Raw genomic sequence first — 22,670 nt, 5'->3', positions numbered from 1 at the left:
CTCGTGATCCGCCTGTCTCGGCCTCCCAAAGTGCTGGGATTACAGGCTTGAGCCACCGCGCCCGGCCATTTTTTTGAGATGGAGTGAAATGTTGCCCAGGCTGGAGTGAAATGGCAGGAACTTGGCTCATAGCAACCTCCGCCTCCCAGATTCAAGTGATTCTCCTCCCTCAGCCTCCCGAGTAGCTGGCATTACAGGCATGTGCCACCATGCCCGGCTAATTTTGTATTTTATTAGAGACAGGGTTTCTCCATGTTTGTCAGGCTGGTCTGGAACTCCCGACCTCAGGTGATCCGCCTGCCTCGGCCTCCCAAAGTGTTGTGATTACAGGCATGAGCCATCGCGCCTGACCTTCTTTTTGTTTTTCGTTTATTTATTTTTTTTTTTTTTATAGAGACAGGGTCTCGCTCTTTTGCCCAGGTTGGTCTTGCTCTGGTCAGGCTGGTCTCCAACTCCAGCTTCAAATGATCCTCTCCCCTTTCTCTGGTCAGACTGTCTCCAACTCCCAGCTTCAAGCGATCCGCTCCCCTTGGCCTCCCAAACTTCTGGGATTACATATGTGAGCCATGGCAACGGGCCTTCCAGGTATTTATTGAAAGGTTTTGCAACCTCTAAGAGTTCTGCAGCAGTATATTACCTGACAATGAGAGTCCCCTGCGTCCTTTCACTGCATGTTGCAGAAGTAGTTGTGCTTTCCCCTTTTGTTTGCATAGTAGGACAAGCATGTCAATGATCCTCATCCTCCTCTTCATCAATGACTTCTTCGTCATCAGTCTTCCTCTTCATAAATTGCCAAGGAATCCAAGTTCTCACAACTGAATTGGGCTTATTTATGATAGTATCAGCTATTATAAATCTGCATCAGCTCCCACAGCTCCAAGCTCCATCAAGCCTGCCTCCTTTTTCTTCCCCCACAGTCCTGTCCCAGAAGCCCCCAGCTCTGCTCGTCAGGTGCCTTAGGCTGTACAGCTGCACTGCTGCTGGGCCCAGGCAGCTATCTGTCCCTGCAGCCCCTTCCCCAACCCATTCCCAGCCCAGTCCCGCCCCACTGGTATCTCTAGTGTCCCTGACTGCTAGTGCCTCAGCCACTGCTGCCACCGCGATTTGGAAGTCTTTTAATGCAGTTAAAATATCTTAGTTTTTTCTCTCCCACTTTATATGTACGTACAGGAGGAAAGCAGTGGTGTTTTATTCACACAGTGGGATTGTAGGTGTTGGTCTCATGGAAGTGATCAATGGGGGAAAGAAGCAGGTGAATAACCTGCAGGGGGCAGGAGAGCCGGAGACCAGCCTGGAGCCTGCAAAGGGAGGGAAATGGAGCTCCCTTGGGTGTTTCTGAGCAGCTCCAGGAGTGGATTCTGAGAATCTGCAGAGCTCTGGAACACAGGAGACCCAAGTGCAGATGCATTTGGGGTGGGGGACAGGGGGCATGCAGGGGGGGAGGTGTTCTGTCATTTCTGAGGTTGGACCTCAGGAGCCTGCAGCCATTTGGAGGGCAGTGTTTTTGGTTTTGGCATGCATAGGGTCACTGGGGTCAGGCTGTAATTTGTATATAGGAAGAAAATCTGTGAAGGTCAGTTTGAGACAATTGTTTGAAACATCTCCTGGAGAAAGGGTTTATGAAGTTGACAGTTTATTTAGGTCAAAAGCTTAAACTGACCCCAAGGGATAGTTCCCGGCTGTTGAAAATGAAGTTCTGGCCGGGCGCGATGGCTCACACCTGTAATCCCAACACTTTGGGAGGCCAAGGCGGGCGGCTCACGAGGACAGGAGATGGAGACCATCCTGGCTAACAAGGTGAAACCCCGTCTCTACTAAAAATACAAAAAATTAGCCGGGCGTGGTGGCGGGGGCCTGTAGTTCCAGCTCCTTGGGAGGCTGAGGCAGGAGAATGGCGTGAATCCGGGAGATGGAGCTTGCCGTGAGCCGAGATGCGCCACTGCACTCCAACCTGGGGGACAGAGCGAGACTCCGTCTCAAAAAAAAAAAAAAAAGAAAGAAAGAAAAGAAAATGAAGTTCTGGAAGGAGGGAGTGTTCCCATTCTGTGAGGAGAGATGGTAGATGTGTGAGGAAGCGTTGTCCATGCCTCATCCCCTATTCCTGTCCCTCTGGAGGACATCTGTCTCTCTTTCCTGGTCTAGTTGTGCCTGGCCTGGTCTCGGTTCCCCTTCTGCTCTGAGGCAAACAGATCGCCCCATCAGACACTGAGTCTGGAATCCCCTGCATACACCTGTGACCTGATGCAGGAGGAAGGAGCAGAGAAAGCCCATTGAGTGAAGGAGAGGTCAGTGCCCTTTCTAAAGTTCAGGAAAGAGGCCAGGCGCGGTGGCTGACGTAATCCCAGCACTTTGGGAGTCCGAGGCGGGCGGATCACCTGAGGTCAGGAGCTCGAGATCAACCTGACTAACATGGTGAAATCCTGTCTCTACTAAAAATAACAAAAATTAGCTGGGCGTGGTGGCAGGTGCCTGTAATCCCAGCTACTCAGGAGGCTGAGGCGGGAGAATCGCTTGAACCCGGGAGGCACAGGTTGCAGTGAGCCGAGGTCGCGCCATTGCACCTTCAGCCTGGGAGAGAAGAGCGAGATCCCGTCTCAGTTAATCAATCAATCAATCAATCATATATATATCTATGAAGTTCAGGAAAGTTTGGCGGAAATGCAAATATCCAAGGATCAGGGCACAGGGAGGGAGGTGGGCCTTAAAAAGAAAGTGAATAGAACCAGTCTGGCGCCGCAGCGCCCCATTATCCCGGGCTTCTGCTGTCACTCAGGGCTCAGAGGGCGAGGCTGGGCGCACGGTCCAATCAGGAGCGCCGGGGCGGGACCCTGACAACTGTTTTTGTTGGGAAGGAGACTGCGGCGCACGCCCGCGGTCTCTTTTGTTGTTGTGGTAACTACCGTTGGAACCCTCTTTCCGGCTCTATGAACTCTCGGCTCTGAGAGGCTCCAGGTTTCTCCGCCAGAGCTCCTGTCGCTCTGTCACCTGCGCTGTGTTCCTCTCTAGTCGCATGAGCCCTGGGGAATAAAGTTGGGAGCTCAGACATGGTGAGTGTGTGGGGCCAGGCATCCTGAGGCGGGGGCGAAGGGCTGGTTAGAACCGGCTGTGGCAGGACCCGGACCTCCCCGCGGCGACTCCGGGGTCTGTGGGGCCGGCCGGCATCCCGGACCCGGGGCATCCTGTCTCGTCCCTGCGCAGCGACTGCGGCCCCGGCCCCGGAGCCCACTTTGGGCAGCTCCGCGCCCTCAGCCGCGGGTCTCCTCAGATTTTGCTGGGCCATGGAGAGGATCATGGGGGGAATCCCGTCTCGGGTGTGGGGTTCTTGCGTCAGAAAAGCGGTAGTCTGTGGGGTCCCCAGTCGTCTTTTCTCCTCTTAAAAGTTAAAATGGCAGGGCGCGGTGGCTCACGCCTTTAATCCCAGCACTTTGGGAGGCCAAGGCAGGTGGGTCACCTGAGGTCAGGAGTTCGAAACCAACCTGACTAACATGGAGAAACCCCGTCTCTACTAAAAATACAAAATTAGCTGGGCGTGGTGGCGTGTGCCTGTAATCCCAGCTACTCGGCAGGCTGAGGCAGAGTCGCTTGAACCCGGGAGGTGGAGGTTGCGATGAGCCGAGATCACACCACTGCACTCCAGCCTGGGTAACAAGAGCGAAACTCCACCTCAAAAAAAAAAAAAAAAAAAAAAAAAAGAAAGAAAAAAAAACAAAGAAGCACTGATAAAATTTCAAGAGTTTGTGCAAATGGGAATTCATGAATGAGAAGCACGCAGTCATGGTGTGTGGTTACCAGAAACATGGAAATATTGCAGTTGCGTTGGATTTCAGGTGGGACTTTAGTGCACTGCACACACTTCAGTCTGATTACTTAAGGTTTTTCCCGCTGCCCAGCATGGACTGGTTTCCCCCTCCATTTTCCAAATCTGTGGTCTGCAGGGTCTCACATCTTCCCCGCTATGACCCCAGCCTAACTCTTTAAAGGCCTGCAGTAGCATCTTCCATTTTCAGTTCCCTTCTCCAATTCACCGTATTATCAATGATTTGTCCTTTTTTTTTTTTTTTTTTTTTTTTTTTTTTTTTTTTTAAGATGGAGTCTCGGTCACCCAGGCTGAAGTGCAATGGTGCGATCTCGGTCGCAGCAATCTCCACCTTCCGGCTTCAAGCGATTCCCTTGCTTCAGCCTCTCAGAGTAGCTGGGATTACAGGCGTCCACCACCATGCCCGGCTAATTTTTGTATTTTTAGTAGAGACAGGGTTTCACCAGGTTGGCCAGGCTGGTCTCGAACTCCTGATCTGAAGTGATCCACCCACCTCGGCCTCCCAAAGTGCTGGGATTACAGGCGTGAGCCAGCGTGTCTGGCCTATTTGTTCTATATTGTACAATATATTCATCCTTTCCTTCAAACAGATGAAATATTTTAATGGTTTCTTAATTTTTTTTAACAGAACCATGGGTGACTTTTAAAAATATTTCTGTTCTATTTCTGAACATTTCACATAAGAGGAAAGTAGAAAATAACCTCTTGACACTCCAGTGAAAAAAAACCCTTGTTCCTTTCCTCCTGTTATCTTTCCTTAGGGCACAAACACCTGCTCCGAATATCTTGCACTTGAGGTTTTGTTACCTGAAAGAAGGTTGTGAGTGTGAGCTGTCCAGGTCCTTGGCATTTTGAACAAATAATTGAACAAAACGCACTAACAAAGTAACTAACGAAACACAGGAAGGAAGCAACGAAAGAAAAGCAGAGATTTATTAAAGGGAGAAAGCACTCCAAGATGGGAGTGGGCCCAGCAAGTGGCTCAAGGACTCAGTTACAAAGTTTTCTAGGTTTTAAGTACTCCTTTTGAGGTCCCTTTCGGCTACCCCTTCTCTTGATGTAGGATTTGGTCCTGGATGAAGGATTTGGTCCGAGGCTAATTAAAGGCTGAGGTTAATTGGTACCCTATGCAGATACACTTTTCTTTTCCATCTGAGAAGGTGGAAGGGGAAGGGTTGTAAAGAGAGAGTAGTCTTTGATCCCATGGGTGAGATAGGATTTTTCCTTTTGGTTTAGCTTTTGGAAGTTGGCATTAATTGGCTTTAGGGTCCCTGCCCCCAGACCCAGGTGTTTTCCTTTTGATCCAGCTTTGGGAAATCAGCATTTATTGGCCTTAGATTCCCTGACCCCAGACTTTGGTGTTTTTCCTTGATTCAGCTTTAGGAAGTCGGCACACATTGGCCTTAAGTTCCCTGCCTCCAGACCCTATTCTCTTGCCTCAGTTCCCCTTTGGAAACTTTGTGGGGTGATGTGTCTTCAGGAGACCCCTCCTATCTTTCCCTGGTATTGGGGTTTAGAACTGCCTGGGGCTACCCCAACATGCCCACACTTTCCATGTCTCTAGGAGGGTTTAGAGAGTATCACCCGTGGGGCCACTCTTCCCACAAGTTAGCGTGTGGTGTGGGGGTGGGGCCTCCAAAGGGAGCCACTGAATTTTCCAGGGTGAAAGGAGATGACTGGTACACTCTTCATCTAGTTAGCCAACTCCTTGCCATGCTCAGCTTTTCTCCTCCAACTCCAGTTTCCGTTACTTTGAAACGTGGCTGGTCAGCCAATTGGATGGTGCTATTGAAGGAAAAGAGAAATGATTCCTGTCATCTGGATTCTCTCAGACTAGTGAATGAGGAATATGATTCCACAGGACAATGAAAACCCACCCCAACAGGGTGAAGCAAATCAAAATGTATGTGGGGTACACAGTGCGGTGGGGAATGATACAGTGTTGACGAGAAACTGTCATTGAGCACATCAGTGAGCAGGATGGCAGTAGGATTTTGACAACTACAAGCGTCATATACCCACCAGTTTTGTTTGTTTTTGTTTTTCGTTTGTTTGTTTTGAGACAGGATTTCGCTCTTGTTGCCCAGGCTGGAGTGCAGTGGCTCAATCTCGGCCCACTGCCGCCTCTGCCTCCTGGGTTCAAGCAACTCTCCTGCCTCAGCCTGCTGAGTAGCTGGGATTACAGGTGCTGGCTAATTTTTGTATTTTTAGTAGAGACAGGGTTTCACCATGTTGGCCAGGCTTGTCTCGAACTCCTGACCTCAGATAATCCACCTGCCTTGGCCTCCCAGAGTGCTGGGATTACATGCGTGATCCCAGCCTGTAATCCCACACCTGGCCCACCAGTCTTATTTATTTACTTATTTATTTATTTACTGAGATGGCGTCTTACTCTGTTGCCCAGGCTAGAGTGCAATGGTGTGATCTTGGCTCACTGCAGTCTCCGTCTCCTGGGTTCAAGTGATTCTCCTGCCTCAGCCTCCCAAGTAGCTGGGATTGCAGGTGACTGCCACCACACCTGGATAATTTTGTATTTTAGTAGAGATGGGGTTTCACCATGTTGGTCAGGCTGTTCTCGAACTCCTGACCTCAGGTGATCTACCCACCCACCTTGACCTCCCAAAGTGCTGGGATTACAGGCGCAAGCCACTGTGCTCGGCCTATACCCAACAGTCTTATACAGAAGAGTTTCACTGCCCTAAAAATCCCTTTTGCTTCATGTAGTCATCACACTTCCCTCCCTCTCTTCTACTAACCCCTTAATCCCTTTGCACAACTGATGATTTTGTAGCCTCTAGAGTTTTGCCTTGTCCAGAATGTCATGTACTTGGAATCATGTTGTAAGTAGCCATTTCGATCTGTTCGTTTCATGTAAAAATACGCATTTAAAGTATCTTTGTGTCTTTGTGGCTTGATAACAGATTTATTATTTCTTTATTTTACAAAATTTTAAAGAGATGGGGTCTCACTATGTGTTGTCCAGTGTAGTGGGCGGATCATGAAGTCAGGAGATCGAGACCATCCTGGCTAACACGATGAAACCCCGTCTCTACTAAAAAAAAAAAATACAAAAAATTAGCCGGGCGTGATGGTGGGCGCCTGTAGTCCCAGCTACTTGGGAGGCTGAGGCAGGAGAATAGCGTGAACCCGGGAGGCGGAGCTTGCAGTGAGTGGAGATTGCGCCACTGCACTCCAGCCTGGGTGACAGAGTGAGACTCTGTCTCAAAAAATAAATAAATAAAAATAAAAGTAAATAAATAATAAAATAAAAAATAAAAATTACATTTGGCCAGGCATGGTGACTCATTCCTGTGATCTCAGGACTTTGGGATTTACCCTATACCTATTTGGGCACACAAATCCTATAGCTGGAGGTAACCCCCTTAGAGAGTGAGGAGAATCATGGAAGTTAGGAGTGGTAATTTATTACATACGTAGATAATAATAATGTTTTGTGTATATTAGGTTAAATAGTATAAATATTGTAATTGCTAGATTTACATAAATTGATAGGTTTAGGATTGTGAAAGAAGGATTAGATGGTAAAATTGTGATTATTCAATTTGTTGTGAGCAATTGCCGAATAGGCCAAGATATTTCAGAGTTGTTTGGTTAAGGCCCCCTTAACCAATCTCCCATAGTATGCTTAAGTCTGTTGATGGGGGGGCCGGGCGCGGTGGCTCAAGCCTGTAATCCCAGCACTTTGGGAGGCCGAGATGGGCGGATCACGAGGTCAGGAGATCGAGTCCATCCTGGCTAACACGGTGAAACCCCGTCTCTACTAAAAAATACAAAAAAAAAAAAAAAAAAACTAGCCGGGCGAGGTGGCGGGCGCCTGTAGTCCCAGCTACTCGGGAGGCTGAGGCAGGAGAATGGCGTAAACCCGGGAGGCGGAGCTTGCAGTGAGCTGAGATCCGGCCACTGCACTCCAGCCTGGGCAACAGAGTGAGACTCCGCCTCAAAAAAAAAAAAAAAAAAAAGTCTGTTGATGGGTAGACTTGAAATAAAATGGAGATTGGTGCTAGTTTTTGTCATGTAAGGAGAATTACACTTGATATTAGTGAGACCCCTTGCATTACTTCAGAAGTAAAAGGGGGATAGTCCTAATTTTATCAACAGTGCTATGATAATTATAAGGGATGCTGTTTGGTTTAGGGCTTTTGTGATTGTTCGTTGTCTGGAGTGTATCATATTGTTGATGATAACTACTAGGATCTACTAGGATTAGAGATGCTGTTGCTTATATAAGGAACTACTTCGGTGGTGACTTCTGTGGAGCAGGCACTTTTTCCGTTAGAATGGGGATAATGGCTAGCATATTTCTAACCTCATTCAGATTAGGAGCCAATGTGAGTCCATTATTGTAGTCACAGTCTCTGTGAAAATAGTATAAAAAGAATAGTGAGGAGATGTAGGGGATGAATTTGAATGGGAAGAATATAAACCAGCATTTTCAAGGTATGGGCTGGGTAGCTTATTTAACTGACCCTACTGTAGGATATGGTGTCCTAGGTACCATGGAGAATCTGGAATTCTCAGGAGTGGCTTCAGTTCCTACAGTTCTAGTAATAAGAAGGTTTAAACCTCCATAATTTGTTCTATTAAAGTAACCATTTTATCATACATATTTTTTATGTTTGTGGTGGGATACTAGATATTAGGATGGGCATTGAGATATATCATACACACAGGGCTCATGTCTGGGGTAAACAGTTTTTTCACAGAAGATGCGTAAGTTGGGCGTTTGGTCGGTGGGGACCCATGCGGGTTCAACATGCGTATCGAGAAGTGTTATTTCTGTTTGGGGCCCATCTACCCTGGCCATGGCATGATGTTCTTCTGCAACAATTGCAAAGTGTTCAGGTTTTGTAAATCTAAATGTCATAAAAATTTTAAAAAGAAGTGCAATCCTCACAAGGTTAGGTGGACGAAAGCATTCTGGAAAGCAACTAGTAAAGAGCTTACAGTGGAAAATTCATTTGAATTTGAGAAACATAGAAATGAACCTATCAAATACCAGCGAGAGCTATGGAATAAAACTGTTGATGCAATGAAGAGAGTTGAAGAGATCAAACAGAAATGGCAAGCTAAATTTATAATAAACTGATTGAAGAAAAGTAAAGAGCTACAGAAAGCTCAGGATAGCAAAGAAGTCAAGCAAAACATCCATCTTATCCTAGCTCCTTTTGCAGGCAAAGGGAAGCAGTTGGAAGAGAAAATGGTACAGCGTTTACAACAGGATGTGGACATGGAATATGCTTCTTAAAAATCTCCGTAACCATTTCTTTATGTACGTTTGAAAAAGCCCCTTGGAGAATTAGAACTGCTAAATTCTTAGTTTATTTTTTATATAAGGTCACTTGAAAAGTGATTAAAATATATTTTTCCTACATTGCCATCTACAAAACATCAGATATTACGGATATTAGATTGCATTTCAGTGTTAAATCTTCATGGATAGATGTACTTATGTAAAATCATGAAAATTCTACTTATAACTGTAGAAGTGAATTGTGGACATAACATGGTTATGCCATTTGGATAATGGCACTTGGCAGCATTTATATAATAACTAATGGCAAAAATTCATGGCTAGTGATGTATAAAATAAAATATTATTTGGAGTAAAATATTTATTTAAAGTTATAGAAGGGAAATACAACAAGGACCTAACAATTTGTATGACAGCATCAAATATTTTTTTTTAGTATTTCCTGTTTGGGTTTATTTGCATCTTAGAAGAGCATAATGGCATTGTTTGATGAAGCCTCATGCTGGACTGTTTTGACCTGGTTTAATCGTTCTGATAGGGAGTTGTGGATATTGGGGATGAGAACTGAATAATCTTTGCCTGGAATGGCACTGCACTCTAGAATTTCCACTTTGGAGAAGACTCAGTTCTAACTTGTGATTCCTGGTAGAACAAACTTTATTTTTCTAGACTAGCAACGATCTAGAAGCAGAGGAATCTCATTGCCTTTTAAAATCTATTACGTGGTTTTCTTTTAAAAAACTCTTGTCACCAGGCGTGATGGCTCATGCCTGTAATTCCAGCACTTTGAGAGGCCAAGGCGAGCAGATCACAAGGTCAGGAGTTCGAGACCATCCTGGCTAACACAGTGAAACCTTGTCGCTACTAAAAATACAAAAAATTAGCCAGGCAGGGTGGCACGTGCCTGTAGTCCCAGCTACTTGGGAGGCTGAGCCAGGAGAATCGCTTGAACCCAGGAGGCGGAGATTGCAGTGAGCCGAGATGGTACCACTGCACTCCAGCCTAGGCAACAGAGTGAGACTCAGTCTCAAAAAAAAACAAAAAACAAAAAAACAAACTCTTGTTTTTGAAAAGTAGAATTTAGGGGAAAACATCTGTTCATTATTTGCATGTAAAAACAATTTAAAAGTAAAAAAAAAAAAATGCGTAAGTGATTATACCAAAATCATGGGTATGATACCTGAATTCATAAGAATAAAATTGTGTTTTTCTTTTTTTTTCTTTTGAGATGGAGTCTTGCTCTGTTGCCCAGGCTGGGCATGCAGTGGCGTGAGCTCGGCTCAGTGCAACCTCTGCCTCCTGGGTTCAAGCAATTCTCATACCTTGGCCTCTCAAGCAGCTGGAATTACAGGCACGCGCCACGACGCCTGGCTAAGTTTTGTATTTTTAGTAGAGACAGGGTCTCACCATGTTGCCCAGGTTGGTCTCGAACTCCTGACCTCAAGTGATCTGCTCACCTCGGCCTCCCAAAGTGCTGGGATTATAGGCATGAGCCACTGCGCCCAGCCTAAAATTGTTAATATAAGTGTTTTAGTAACAAAATTGTGTATATTTCTAGTGTGACTATATCATGTAATGCTCCTAGTAAAATAATAGTATTTAGGGCGTTTATTATATTAATATTAGTGTATTCTGCAATGAAAAATAGGGATAGTAGACATTGAAGACCAAGATTAGTTCTGATTTGCCTTCTTCTAAGTGGACTGGGGCTCAGTTAGTTTCCACTAGCATTGAAATGAATCCTACTATGGCCAGGGGTTGTGATGATAAAATTATCCAGTTTCTTGTGTGATAAGAGTTGATAAAGCAAATGACCCACTTATCAAGAAAACTGATAGAAAAGGAATGGCTAAGGCAACTGTTTTTTTGTTTTGTTTTGTTTTGTTTTTTTGAGATAAGAGTCTCGCACTGTCCCCCAGGCTGGAGTGCAATGGCGTAATCTTGGCTCACTGCAACCTCTGCCTCCAGGGTTCAAGTGATTCTATTGCCTCAGCCCCCTGAGTAGCTGGGATTACAGGTGTGTGCCACCATGCCCAACTAATTTTTTGTATTTTTAGTAGAGATGGGGGTTTCACCATGTTGGTCAGACTGGTCTCGAACTCCTGACCTGGTGATCCGCCCGCCTTGGCCTCCCAAAGTGCTGGGATTACAGGCGTGAGCCACCGCGCCCAGCCTAAGGCAACTTCTTCTGGGATTGTCTGGGCTACTGCTTGGAGTGTGCCAATTAGTGCGTATTTTGAATTGGATATTCATCCTGATCATAAAATGGAGTAGATGGCTAAACTTGATGGGCTAGAATAAATAATACTCCTGTATTTACATTAAGAAATGGGGGTTGGGCCGGGCGCGGTGGCTCAAGCCTGTAATCCCAGCACTTTGGGAGGCCGAGACGGGCGGATCACGAGGTCAGGAGATCGAGACCATCCTGGCTAACACTGTGAAACCCCGTCTCTACTAAAAAATACAAAAAACTAGGCGGGCGAGGTGGCGGGCACCTGTAGTCCCAGCTACTTGGGAGGCTGAGGCAGGAGAATGGCGTAAACCCGGGAGGCGGAGCTTGCAGTGAGCTGAGATCCGGCCACTGCACTCCAGCCCCGGCGACAGAGTGAGACTCCGTCTCAAAAAAAAAAAAAAAAAAAAAGGGGGGGGGGGGTTAGGGAGGGATTCATATGCAAGGGTCAGGGCAAGGTAGGTGTGATGGTATAAAGGAGGATGGAGGGATGGCATTAGTGGTTGTAATGGTTCTGTTTTCTTTGTTGTTGTTGTTTTTGTTTGTTTTTTTTTTTTGAGATGGAGTTTTGCTCTTGTTGCCCAGGCTGGAGTGCAATGGCGTGATCTGAGCTCACCACAACCTCTGCCTTCCAGGTTCAAGCTGTTTGAGATGCTTGTTTCCCAGTGCTGTAAAGAAATAGCATTTGAACATAAATTTAATTGTTTTAGCAAGGCCATTTTAATACTTTCTGCAGAAAGGGTACATTTGTTAGCAGTTTTGTTACCAGAGTATACTGAACAAAGGAGATAGGGTTATTTATAACCTGACGTGTCCACCTTACTGCTGTGTTCGGTTTCCACTGGCTGGAACGGGACCTCATATTTTGTATTTGTTCTGATTGGCTAATAACTTAGAACTTTTTAAGAGAGGCAAAGGCAGAGGAGAATAAAGGAAGAAGTAACTTGTGGAATGTTGAGAAAGGTACAAACACCTTTAAGGAAGAGGAACAGGCTATGACTTAATGTTTGGTCAGACCAGTATAAGCATGCCAGGGCAAATATTTAGGCTAAATTGTGGGAGTTAAGAATATAAAGTATATTGATTTTTGCTTATTATGGTGAGTAGATAAATATTTAAGAATGTTAGTATAAGTTTTTGAATAAATTTTGCTTTTAAGAGAAGTTATAATTTAATTAGATGGGGAGGAAAGTTTTTGAAGAGGAACCTCTACTTTAGTTTTTACAAAACAATTCTCCTGCTCAGTCTCCCCAGTAGCTGGGATTACAGGCATGTGCCACTACGCCTGGCTACTTTTGTATTTTTAGTAGAGATGGGGTTTCCCCATGTTGGTCAGGGTGGTCTCAAACTCCTTACTTCAGATGATCTGCCCACCTCGGCCTCCCAAAGTGCTGGGATTACAGACATTAGCCACCATGCCCAGCCTGTAGTGGTTCTTTAATGAGCAGCTTTATTGCTTTGGCAAAGGTTTGGAATAATCCATATGAGCCTATGATGTTAGGTCCCTTGCAGAGTTGTATGTAACCTAAACTATTCATTCAACAAATGTTAAGAATGCTATAGTGAGAATGGTGGGAATAAGTAGGAGAAGGTTAATGATAAACTTACTGTTAAGAAGAAGGATTAGTTTACTTTGACTAGTACGTCTTAGTCAAAATCATTTTGAGGTTATATTGTGCTGTGAGGTCACCTCAACTAAAATTTTTAGTTCACTGGATAAAATGTTAATACCTGTTAAGTTAGGCTAATTATTAGATATGTGGACTAAAAAATTTAAGTTCCATGGAGTCTTCTCATCATATTTAAGTATTCTGCCTCTTCACAGATAGGTCAATTGCACTCATAAAAAGTAAGAGACAGCTAAACCCTCATATGACTAGTGTTACAAGTCTCTGTTTCACGAACAAATGATTATGCTACGCTTGTACAGTCAAGGTAATAGGGCCACTAAACATGTCACTGAGCAGAAAGTGCCAGTTTTTGGTGATGTTTTTGGTAAACAGGCAGGGTTTGGTTTTGCTGAGTTCCTTTTACTTTTTAAAATCTTTCCTTAGTGCTTGCCTGTGTTGGCTTAACAATTTGGAGAAAATAATTAGCTTGTAGGTTTGATTAGTTATATTGAGTTGTTAACTGTCAGTGGATGGTAACTGTGCACTTTCATACACATTTTATTTATTTATTTTTGGGACGAAGTTTTCACTCTTGTTGCCCAGGCTGGAGTGCAGTGGCGCCATCGTGGCTCACTGTAACCTCCGCCTCCTGGGTTCAAGCAATTCTCCTGCCTCAGCCTCCCAAGCAGCTGGGATTACAGGCATGCGCCACCATGCCCAGCTAATTTTGTATTTTTACTAGAGACAGGGTTTCACTGGGCGGGTCAGGCTGGTCTCGAACTCTTCACCTCAGGTGATCTGCTTGCCTTGGCCTCCCAAAGTGCCGGGATTACAGGTGTGAGACACTGTGCCCAACCCTTATACATATTTTATAGTAGGTTGTAGAAGTTCCCTTGTATTCCTGATTTCTATTTTGAGGGAGTGTTGAGGTTTGTCACTTTTTTTTTTTTTTTTTGCATGTGTTTGGATTGTGGTTTTTGACATTGATTCTGTAACTATCGTGCATTGCATAAGTTGATTTTTAGAAATGTAAGCAATGTTGCTTCCACAAATTAAATCCCACTTTATCATGGGGTACAGATGTTGTCGTATATGGGTGGATTCTCTTTGCAAGTGTATTGTTGAGGCTTTGTGTGTTAACATTTAAAGAGATATTAATGTATAGTATTATAGTCTAGCATTATAATATGCATATATATACACATATGTATATACATGCACAAATGAAGTATATATAGTATATAGTTATGATAGCTAACTGGTAAATATTATATATAACTTGTAATGTTGTATATAGCTGTTATATATAAATGGCATTATGGTAAACAGCTTAATGTAATATGCCATTATAGTATACTAAATTTATATAGTTTTAGTCTCCAATGTATAGTGGGTTTCAATTCTGTGTTAGCCTGCAGAATTTTTCAAATACCCCATTCTCATCCTCCCATGGGAACAAAGGATAATCTTACCCTCGTGATGCTACAGTGTGCCATTCAAAAATATTCATGATCATGGATTTAGGAAAGATTCTATGATGTGACAATGCAGGCACTAGGAACAAAGAAAAAATATGTAATTTAGACTGCATTGACATTTTAAACTTGTTTGTGTTTCAAAGGACACCATACCAGCAAGACATTGAAAAGCATATGGCCATACCAGCCTAAATGCACCTAATCTTTTTTGATCTCAGTTCCTACCAGGATTGGGTCTGGTTATTGTATGAGAGTAATACTGGGAATACCATGTGCTGTACACTTTAAAAAAAGAAAAGGGGCCAAGTGCATTTGCTTATACCTGTAATCCCAGCACTTTGGGAGGCTGAGGCGGGTGGATTGCTTGAGCTCAGCAATCTAAGTTCAAGACCAGCCTCAAGAACATGGTAAAACCCTGTCTCTACCAAAAATACGAACAAATACAGTACACACCTTTGGTCCCAGCTACTTATGAGGCTGAGGTAGGAGGATCATTTGAGCCTGGAAGGTGGAAGTTGCAGTGAGCTGAGATGATGCCACTACACCCCACCCTGGGCGACAGAGTGAGACTCTGTCTCAAAACAAGGAAGAGAAACTGTTTTTCTTTTTTTTTTTTTTGAGACGCAGTTTTGCTCTTGTTGCCCAGGCTGGAGTGCAATGGTGCAATCTTGGCTCACCGCAACCTCCACTTCCCGTGTTCAAGTGATTCTCCTGCCTCAGCCTCCCAAGTAGCGGGGATTACAGACATGCGCCACCACGCCCAGCTAATTTTGTATTTTTAGTAGATATTAAAAATACAAAATTATACTGTGTTGGTCAGGCTGGTCTTGAACTCCCAACCTCAGGTGATCTGCCCACCCAGGCCTCCCAAAGTGCTGGGATTACAGGCATGAGCGACCGTGCCCAGTCAAGGAAGAGAAATTTGATGAATTATCATGGGTTGAGGAAATGGAATTTGATTGAATATCAAGTTTTGGGGGGATTCTCCCTGAACTCCCTTAGAAGGATTTTTGATGTAACTGGGCTCTGCATGAGAAGGACAAAATGGGTCAAGAAGAGGGCCTGAGCAGCCTGACTCACCTTTGGTCAAGGAAGGAAGCAGTCCGTAAGACTCCCGCAGCTGGCTCTTTTTAGGAATGACAATCCCTAAATATATGGTTCCCTCACTATATTCCAAAATACCTGCTTTCCCTCCCTAAAGGACATCTTCAATTATGGATCCACCCTGACATATTTGAAAGAGCTGCAGGATTTTAATCGTTTTTATTTTCCCACAGAGCCATATATGACTGTATTTAAAATTTTATTACGTTGGCTGGGTACATTGGCTCACGTCTGTAATCCCAGCACTTTGGGAGGCCGAGGTGGGTAGATGACGAGGTCAGGAGATCGAGACCATCCTGGCTAACCCGGTGAAACCCCGTCTCTACTAAAAGCACACACACACACAAAAATTAGCCGGGCGTGGTGGCGGGCACCTGTAGTCCCAGGTACTCAGGAGGCTGAGGCAGGAGAATAGGTGTGAACCTGGGAGGCAGAGCTTGTAGTGAGCTGAGATTGTGCCGTTGCACTCCAGCCTGGGCAACAAGAGCAAAACTCCATCTCAATAAAACAAAACAAAAAAATCCACAAAAATTAGCCGGGTGTGGTGGTGGGCACCTATAATCCCAGCTACTCAGGAGGCTGAGGCAGGACAAAGGGTTGCTTGAACCCAGGAGGCTGAGGTTGCAGTGACCCAAGATTGCGCCATTGCACTGCAGCCTGGGTGATAGAGCAAGACTCTGACCCAAAAAAAATAAGTACACCTAATAATTCCTGATGTTAAGCACCTTTTCATGTGTGTTGTGGTCATTTGGATGTATCTTGGAGAAATGTTATTGGAATACATTGGCTTTTTTTTTTTTTTTTTTTTTTTTTGAGACAGTCTGGCTCTCCTGACCCATCTGGAGTCCAATGGCATGATCTTGGCTCACTGCAACCTCCGCCTCCCAAGGGGCTGGGATTACAGGTGTCTACCACCACCCGCAGCTAATTTTTGTATTTTTAGTGTAGTCGGAGTTTCAGCATGTTGCCAAACTGGTCTCGAACTACTGACCTCCAGTGATCTGCCTGCCTTGGCCTCCCAAAGAGCTGGGATTACAGCTGTGAGCCACTACACTCAGCCCATTGCCCATGTTTTGGTCAAGTAGTTTTACACTTAGGACAGTAATTTATTTATTTATTATTATTTTTTAGACGGAGTCTCGTTCTGTCACCAGGCTAGAGTGCAGTGACCCGATCTCAGCTCACTGCAACCTCCGCCTCCCAGGTTCAAGCAATTCTTTTGCCTCAGCCTCCTGAGTAGCTGGGACTACAGGTGTGTGCCACCATGCCCAGCTAATTTTTACATTTTTAGTAGAGATAGGGTTTCACTGTGTTAGCCAGGATGGTCTCGATCTCCTGACCTCATGAGCTGCCTGCCTTGGCCTCCTAAAGTGAATTTATTATTTTTAATTACTATAAAGTAAAATTACATTTTATTAGCTTAAGCAATTTTAAGTGTACATTTAATTTACTTAGACAACTCCGTATAACTTATCTATGATGAATCATACTCTGTTTTGTGTGTGTGTGTGTGACTGCCATTGTGTAATTTCCATAGCGTCATGAATTTTCATGCATAAAGCATGGGACAGGGTGTTATTTTCTAAGATTAAATCATATTTCATTGTATTTAGATGCCTACCACATTTTTGTACGCATACAACCATCAGTGGACATGTGGATGGATCCAGCTCTTGGCTCCGCCTCTCAGATTCCAGCGATTCTCCTGCCTCAGCCTCCCAAGTAGCTGGGATTACAGGTGTGCGCCACCATACCCGGCTAATTTTTGTATTTTTAGTAGAGACGGGGTTTTGCCATTGTTGCCAGGCTGGTCCCAAACCCCTGACCTCAGGTGATCTGCCCTGCTTGGCCTCCCAAAGTGCTGGGGTTATAGGCATGAGCCACCTTTCCTGGCCGTAATTTTGTTATTTTTAAAGGCACTATCATACTATTTTCCATAAGGGCTGAACCATTAATAATCCTTGGGACAGAGCACATGTTTGCCTTCTCCCTCTGTGAATGGTGGCCTCTCATAAGCAAAAGTTTGTTTTGTTTTGTTTTTGTTTTTGTTTTCAGACAGAGTCTCGCTCTGTCTCCATGCTAGAGTACAGTGGCACGATCTCAGCTCACTGAACCTCCACCTCCTGGGTTCAAGTGGTTCTTGTGCCTCAGTCTCCCAAGTAGCTGGCATTAGAGGTATGTTCTACCACACCCAGCTAATTTTCTTATTTTTAGTAGAGACGGGTTTCACCATGTTGCCCAGGCTGGTCTCAAACTCCTGGCTTCAAGTGATTTGCCCAGCTCAGCCTCCAATAGTTCTGGGATTACAGGCATGAGCCACCACACCTGTTCACACAAACGTTTTTATGTTTGATAAATATTTGCCTTTTTGTTACGATTGGGCATCCTGGGGTTTTACTTCTCAACCTTGTTGACATTCGGCTATGAGCAATTCGGTTATAATTTAGGCTTTACCACCCAAGCAGAGATCCCCAGAATCGCTTTTTCTCATGCGTTTGGTTTTTTGTTTAGTTATTTATAACTGTCTTATTAGTTAGACTGATGGACCCCTCACAAAATCCAGTTGTTTGTTTCTGTCATTGGTATTTAGAACAAAATCTACTTCCTAGATATCATCAAATTTTAAACTTGGGAACAGACATTTTCAAGGATACACAGCCTCAAGACTCCTTGTGTTAACTTTTTTCTGCAAGCAAATTCACAGGACTTTGTTACAGCAGGCACTACAGACCCACGCTACAAACAGACATGAGGGACAGCCCAGACAGCACACCTTTTTATGTGGATTTACCGGAAGCTCACACATTGTCCTGTTCTGCTGTTGCTTTACCCCATAGTTAAATTGTAGCATCAGAATTGCTTTATGGAAGAAAGTGAGTATAGACAGAGAGTAAGAGGTCTGATGTCCAAGTAATGAAATCTTTGGAGTCCACAGCATTGTGAGAACTTCTTAGGCATAGGGTATAGATGTCCAGTGTTATCAGTCTCACCCATCCTTCTCTACACATGTGGGATGTTTCAGGACTTAATGGCCTTTGAGGATGTGGCTGTGAACTTCACTCCAGAAGAATGGGCTTTGCTGGATCCTTCCCAAAAGAATCTCTACCGAGAAGTGATGCAAGAAACCTTAAGGAACCTGGCCTCTATAGGTAAGGGTGACAACATTAGTCCCTCAGTGAATTAGAGAAGTGTTTCTCATTCATCAGTTCTGTTGAGTAATTTGGAATTTGGACAGGTAATACTTTGATGAATAAATGAGGAATGGTTGCAGTGTATCATAAACATAGAATCAAATAATTATTTCATAATTTTATACTAATTCAGGCCTGTGTATCTGTGTCTGTATTTTAGGGAAGAAATGGAAAGACCAGAACATTGAAAATGAGTACAAAAATCCCAGGAGCAACCAAAGGTAATCTGCACTCACAAGACAAAGCAGTATCTCTAGAAAATTTTAGAATGGGAGGAAATGTTAAAAAGAAGGAAACAAACAAAAAAGCTGAGTTCCATTGTATTTATTCTTAGAATATTTTCTCTAAAAACATGCATTTATTTGTGACATAGGCATAAGCCATGGTGTCCAGCCTATAATCAGCCCTTTGGGAGGGGGAAGTTCAGACCAGAGTATTGCATGAGCCCAGGAGTCTGAGGCTACACGGAGCCATGATGACATCATTGGACTGTAGCCTGGGCAACAGGGCAAGATTCTCACTCAGAAACAAAATTAAAAGACAAAGAGGTTTTGTATTTGTACAGTAGTTTACATGGAAATAGTATTAAGCCCCATATCAACATTTTTTGATAATGGATATGGCTGGGCCATCTTGTAGACCATGTGGTCCATTCATGTTCAAACAATTCAGACAGAGTAGAAAACCTACACTTTGCTGGATCATGTTAAAAATGCAAGTGTAAGACTTGTGAATGAATATAAAGATCACTGATAAACACATTAAATGTGCTTTTCATTTTTCACAGAGTTCTTACAGAAGAGAGACTATTTGAAAGTGAAGGTCATCAGCGTGGAGAAATTTTGACCCAGGTTCTGGATGACATGCTCAAGAAGAAAACTGGAGTAGAATCATGTGAAAGGAATGTGCGTGAGGTCGGCATGGGTCATTTATCCCTTAATAAGCACACCAGAGCTGACACTGGACACAAGCCATATGAGTATCAGGAATATGGACAGAAGCTATATAAATGTGCATACTGTAAGAAAGCCTTCAGCTACCTCCCCTACTTTCGCAGACATGTAATTGCACACACTGGAGAAAAACTCTATGAATGTAAGGATTCTGGGAAGGCATTTAGTTTTTCCATTTCTTTTCATAGACATAAAAGAGCTCACTCTGGAGGGAACCCCTATGAATGTAAACAATCTGGAAAACCCTTTGGATGCACCTCAGAACTTCAAATGCATGCAAGGACTCATAGTGTAGAGAAACCTTACAAATGTAAGAAATGTGAAAAAGCATTTAATAACGTATCTTCCTTTCAAATACATGAAAGAATGCACAGAGGAGGGAAGCATCGTGCATGTAAGGGTTCTGGGAAGACACACCGGTTTTTTGGTTTCTATCACAGACATAAAATGCTTCATGCTGGCGGGAAATTTTATGGATGTAAGAAATGTGGGAAAGTCTTTATTAGTTTCTGTGCCTTTCGATACCATCAAAGGACTCGCACTAAAGAGAAATCCTATGAGCGTAAGCAATGTGGGAAAGCCTATGTTTCTTCCACTTCTTTTCGATATCAATTGAGTCACACTGGAGTGAAACACTATGAGTGTAAGCAGTGTGGCAAAGGCTTCAGTTTGCCCAATTCCATTCGATGTCATGAAATGACTCACACTGGAGAGAAACCCTATAAATGTAAGCAATGTGGGAAAGCTTTCAGATGTGCCTCAAGCCTCCAAATACATGGAAGGACTCACACTGGGGAGAAACTCTATGAATGTGAACAGTGTGGTAAAGTCTATCGTTATTGGAGTGGCCTTCAAGTACATGAACTAACTCACATTGGAAAAAAGCCTTACGAATGTAAGGAATGTGGGAAATCATTCTATAGTTCCGGTTTCCTTCTAAATCATAAAAGGATCCACACTAGGGAGAAACCTTATGAACTCAAGGAATGTGGGAAAGCATTTGGTAATCCCATATCCTTTCGAAAACATGAAAGGAGTCACAGAAAAGAGAAGCCTTATGAATGTAAGGAATGTGGGAAGGTATTCAGTTTTTCCAGTTCCCTTCGGAGACTTGAAAGGACACACACTGAAAAACCCTATGAATGTAAACAACGTGGGAAAGGATCTTTTCATAGAAGCTGTCTTAGGCACATGAAGATACACACTGGAGAGATACTTCATAAACGTAAGATTCGTGGAAAAGTCTTTCATTCTCCCAGTTCATTTCAAACACGTGAAAGATCTCACACTGGAGAAAAATGCTATAAATGCAAGCAATGTGGAAAACGCTTCATTTATTTCAGTGCCTTTCAACGTCATCAAAGGAGCCACACTGGAGAGAACCCCTATGAGTGTAAGCAATGTGGGAAAGCCTATATTTCTTCCACTGCTTTTCAGTGTCATGAATTGAGTCACACTGGAGCAAAACGCTGTAAGTGTAAGCAATGTGGCAAAGGCTTCAATGTGTTCAGTTCCATTCGATATCATGAAATGACTCACACTGGAGAGAAACCCTATGAATGTAAGCAGTGTGGGAGAGCTTTCAGATCTGCCTCGCACCTTCGAACACATGGAAGGACTCACACTAGGGAGAAACCCTATGAATGTAAACAGGGTGGTAAAGTCTGTCGTTACTGGAGTGGCCTTCGAATACATGAACTAACTCATATTGGAAAAAAGCCTTATGAATTTAAGAACCGTGGGAAATCATTCTATAGTTCCAATTTCTTTCAAAATCATAAAAGGGTCCACACTAGAGTGAAGACATATGAATGCAGGGAATGTGGGAAAGCATTTGATAATCCTACATCCTTTCAAAAGCATGAAGGGAGTCACAGAAAAGAGAAGCCATATGAATGTAAGGAATGTGGGAAGGTATTTGGTTTTTCCAGTTCCCTTCGGAGACACGAAAGGACACACATAGGTAAAAAGCGCTATGAACATAAACAACGTGGCAAAGGATTTTCTCATCTTAGAAGCTTTTCTAGACACATGAATACTGGAGAGAGATCTCATAAATCTAAGATATGTGGAAAAGTCATTCATTCTCCCAGTTCATTTCAAGCACGTGAAAAATCCCACACTAGAGAGAAACGCTATAAATGCAAGCAATGTAGGAAAGCCTTCATTTATTTCAGTGCCTTTCAACGTCATCAAGGGAGTCACACTGGAAAGAAGCCCCATGAATGTAAGCAATGTGGGAAAGCCTATGTTTCTCCCATTTCTTTTCGATATCATCAGTTGAGTCACACTGGAGCGAAACACTATGAGTGTAAGCAATGTGGCAAAGGCTTTAATTTACCCAGTTCCATTCGATATCATGAAATGACTCACTGGAGAGAAACCGTATGAGTGTAAGCAATGTGGGAAATCTTTCAGATGTGCCTCAAGCCTCCGAATACACAGAAGGACTCACACTGGGGAGAAACCCTATGAATGTAAACAGTGTGGTATAGTCTGTCGTTATTGGAGTAGCCTTCGAATACATGAACTAACTTATACTGGAAAAAAGCCTTATGAATGTAAGGAATGTGGGAAATCATTCTATAATTCCGGTTCCTAGGCCGGGCGCGGTGGCTCAAGCCTGTAATCCCAGCACTTTGGGAGGCCGAGACGGGCGGATCACGAGGTCAGGAGATCGAGACCATCCTGGCTAACACAGTGAAACCCCGTCTCTACTAAAAAATACAAAAAAGCTAGCCGGGCGAGGTGGCGGGCGCCTGTAGTCCCAGCTACTCGGGAGGCTGAGGCAGGAGAATGGCGTAAAACCCAGGAGGCGGAGCTTGCAGTGAGCCGAGATCTGGCCACTGCACCCCAGCCTGGGAGACAGAGCGAGACTCCGCCTCAAAAAAAAAAAAAAAAAAAAAAAAAATTCCGGTTCCTTTCTACATCATAAAAAGAAACTACACTAGGAAGAAGCCTTATGAATGTAAGGAATGTGGGAAGGTATTCAGTTTTTCTTGTTCCCTTTGTAGA

The 22,670-nt window shown here is 43.9% G+C and overlaps 1 protein-coding gene and 1 pseudogene across 1 annotated transcript; both read left to right on the top strand.

Annotated features, from left to right (window-relative positions):
- Positions 1 to 2,833: 2,833 nt before the first annotated feature.
- ZNF788P lies at positions 2,834 to 22,249 on the top strand. Its single transcript, XM_030934901.1, has 4 exons — positions 2,834 to 3,047; positions 18,534 to 18,660; positions 18,863 to 18,923; positions 19,490 to 22,249. The coding sequence occupies exons 1-4, from the start codon at positions 3,045 to 3,047 to the stop codon at positions 22,044 to 22,046; spliced, it is 2,748 nt and encodes a 915-aa protein (XP_030790761.1). The 5' UTR covers positions 2,834 to 3,044; the 3' UTR covers positions 22,047 to 22,249.
- On the top strand, positions 8,592 to 9,083 carry LOC104661112 (annotated as a pseudogene).
- Positions 22,250 to 22,670: the final 421 nt, after the last annotated feature.

This window comes from Rhinopithecus roxellana, chromosome 8 (genome assembly GCF_007565055.1).
Source record: "Rhinopithecus roxellana isolate Shanxi Qingling chromosome 8, ASM756505v1, whole genome shotgun sequence".
Lineage (NCBI taxonomy): Eukaryota > Metazoa > Chordata > Mammalia > Primates > Cercopithecidae > Rhinopithecus > Rhinopithecus roxellana.
Note: the sequence above shows the minus strand (reverse complement) of the source record. Positions and strands in the feature narration are given on the sequence as shown.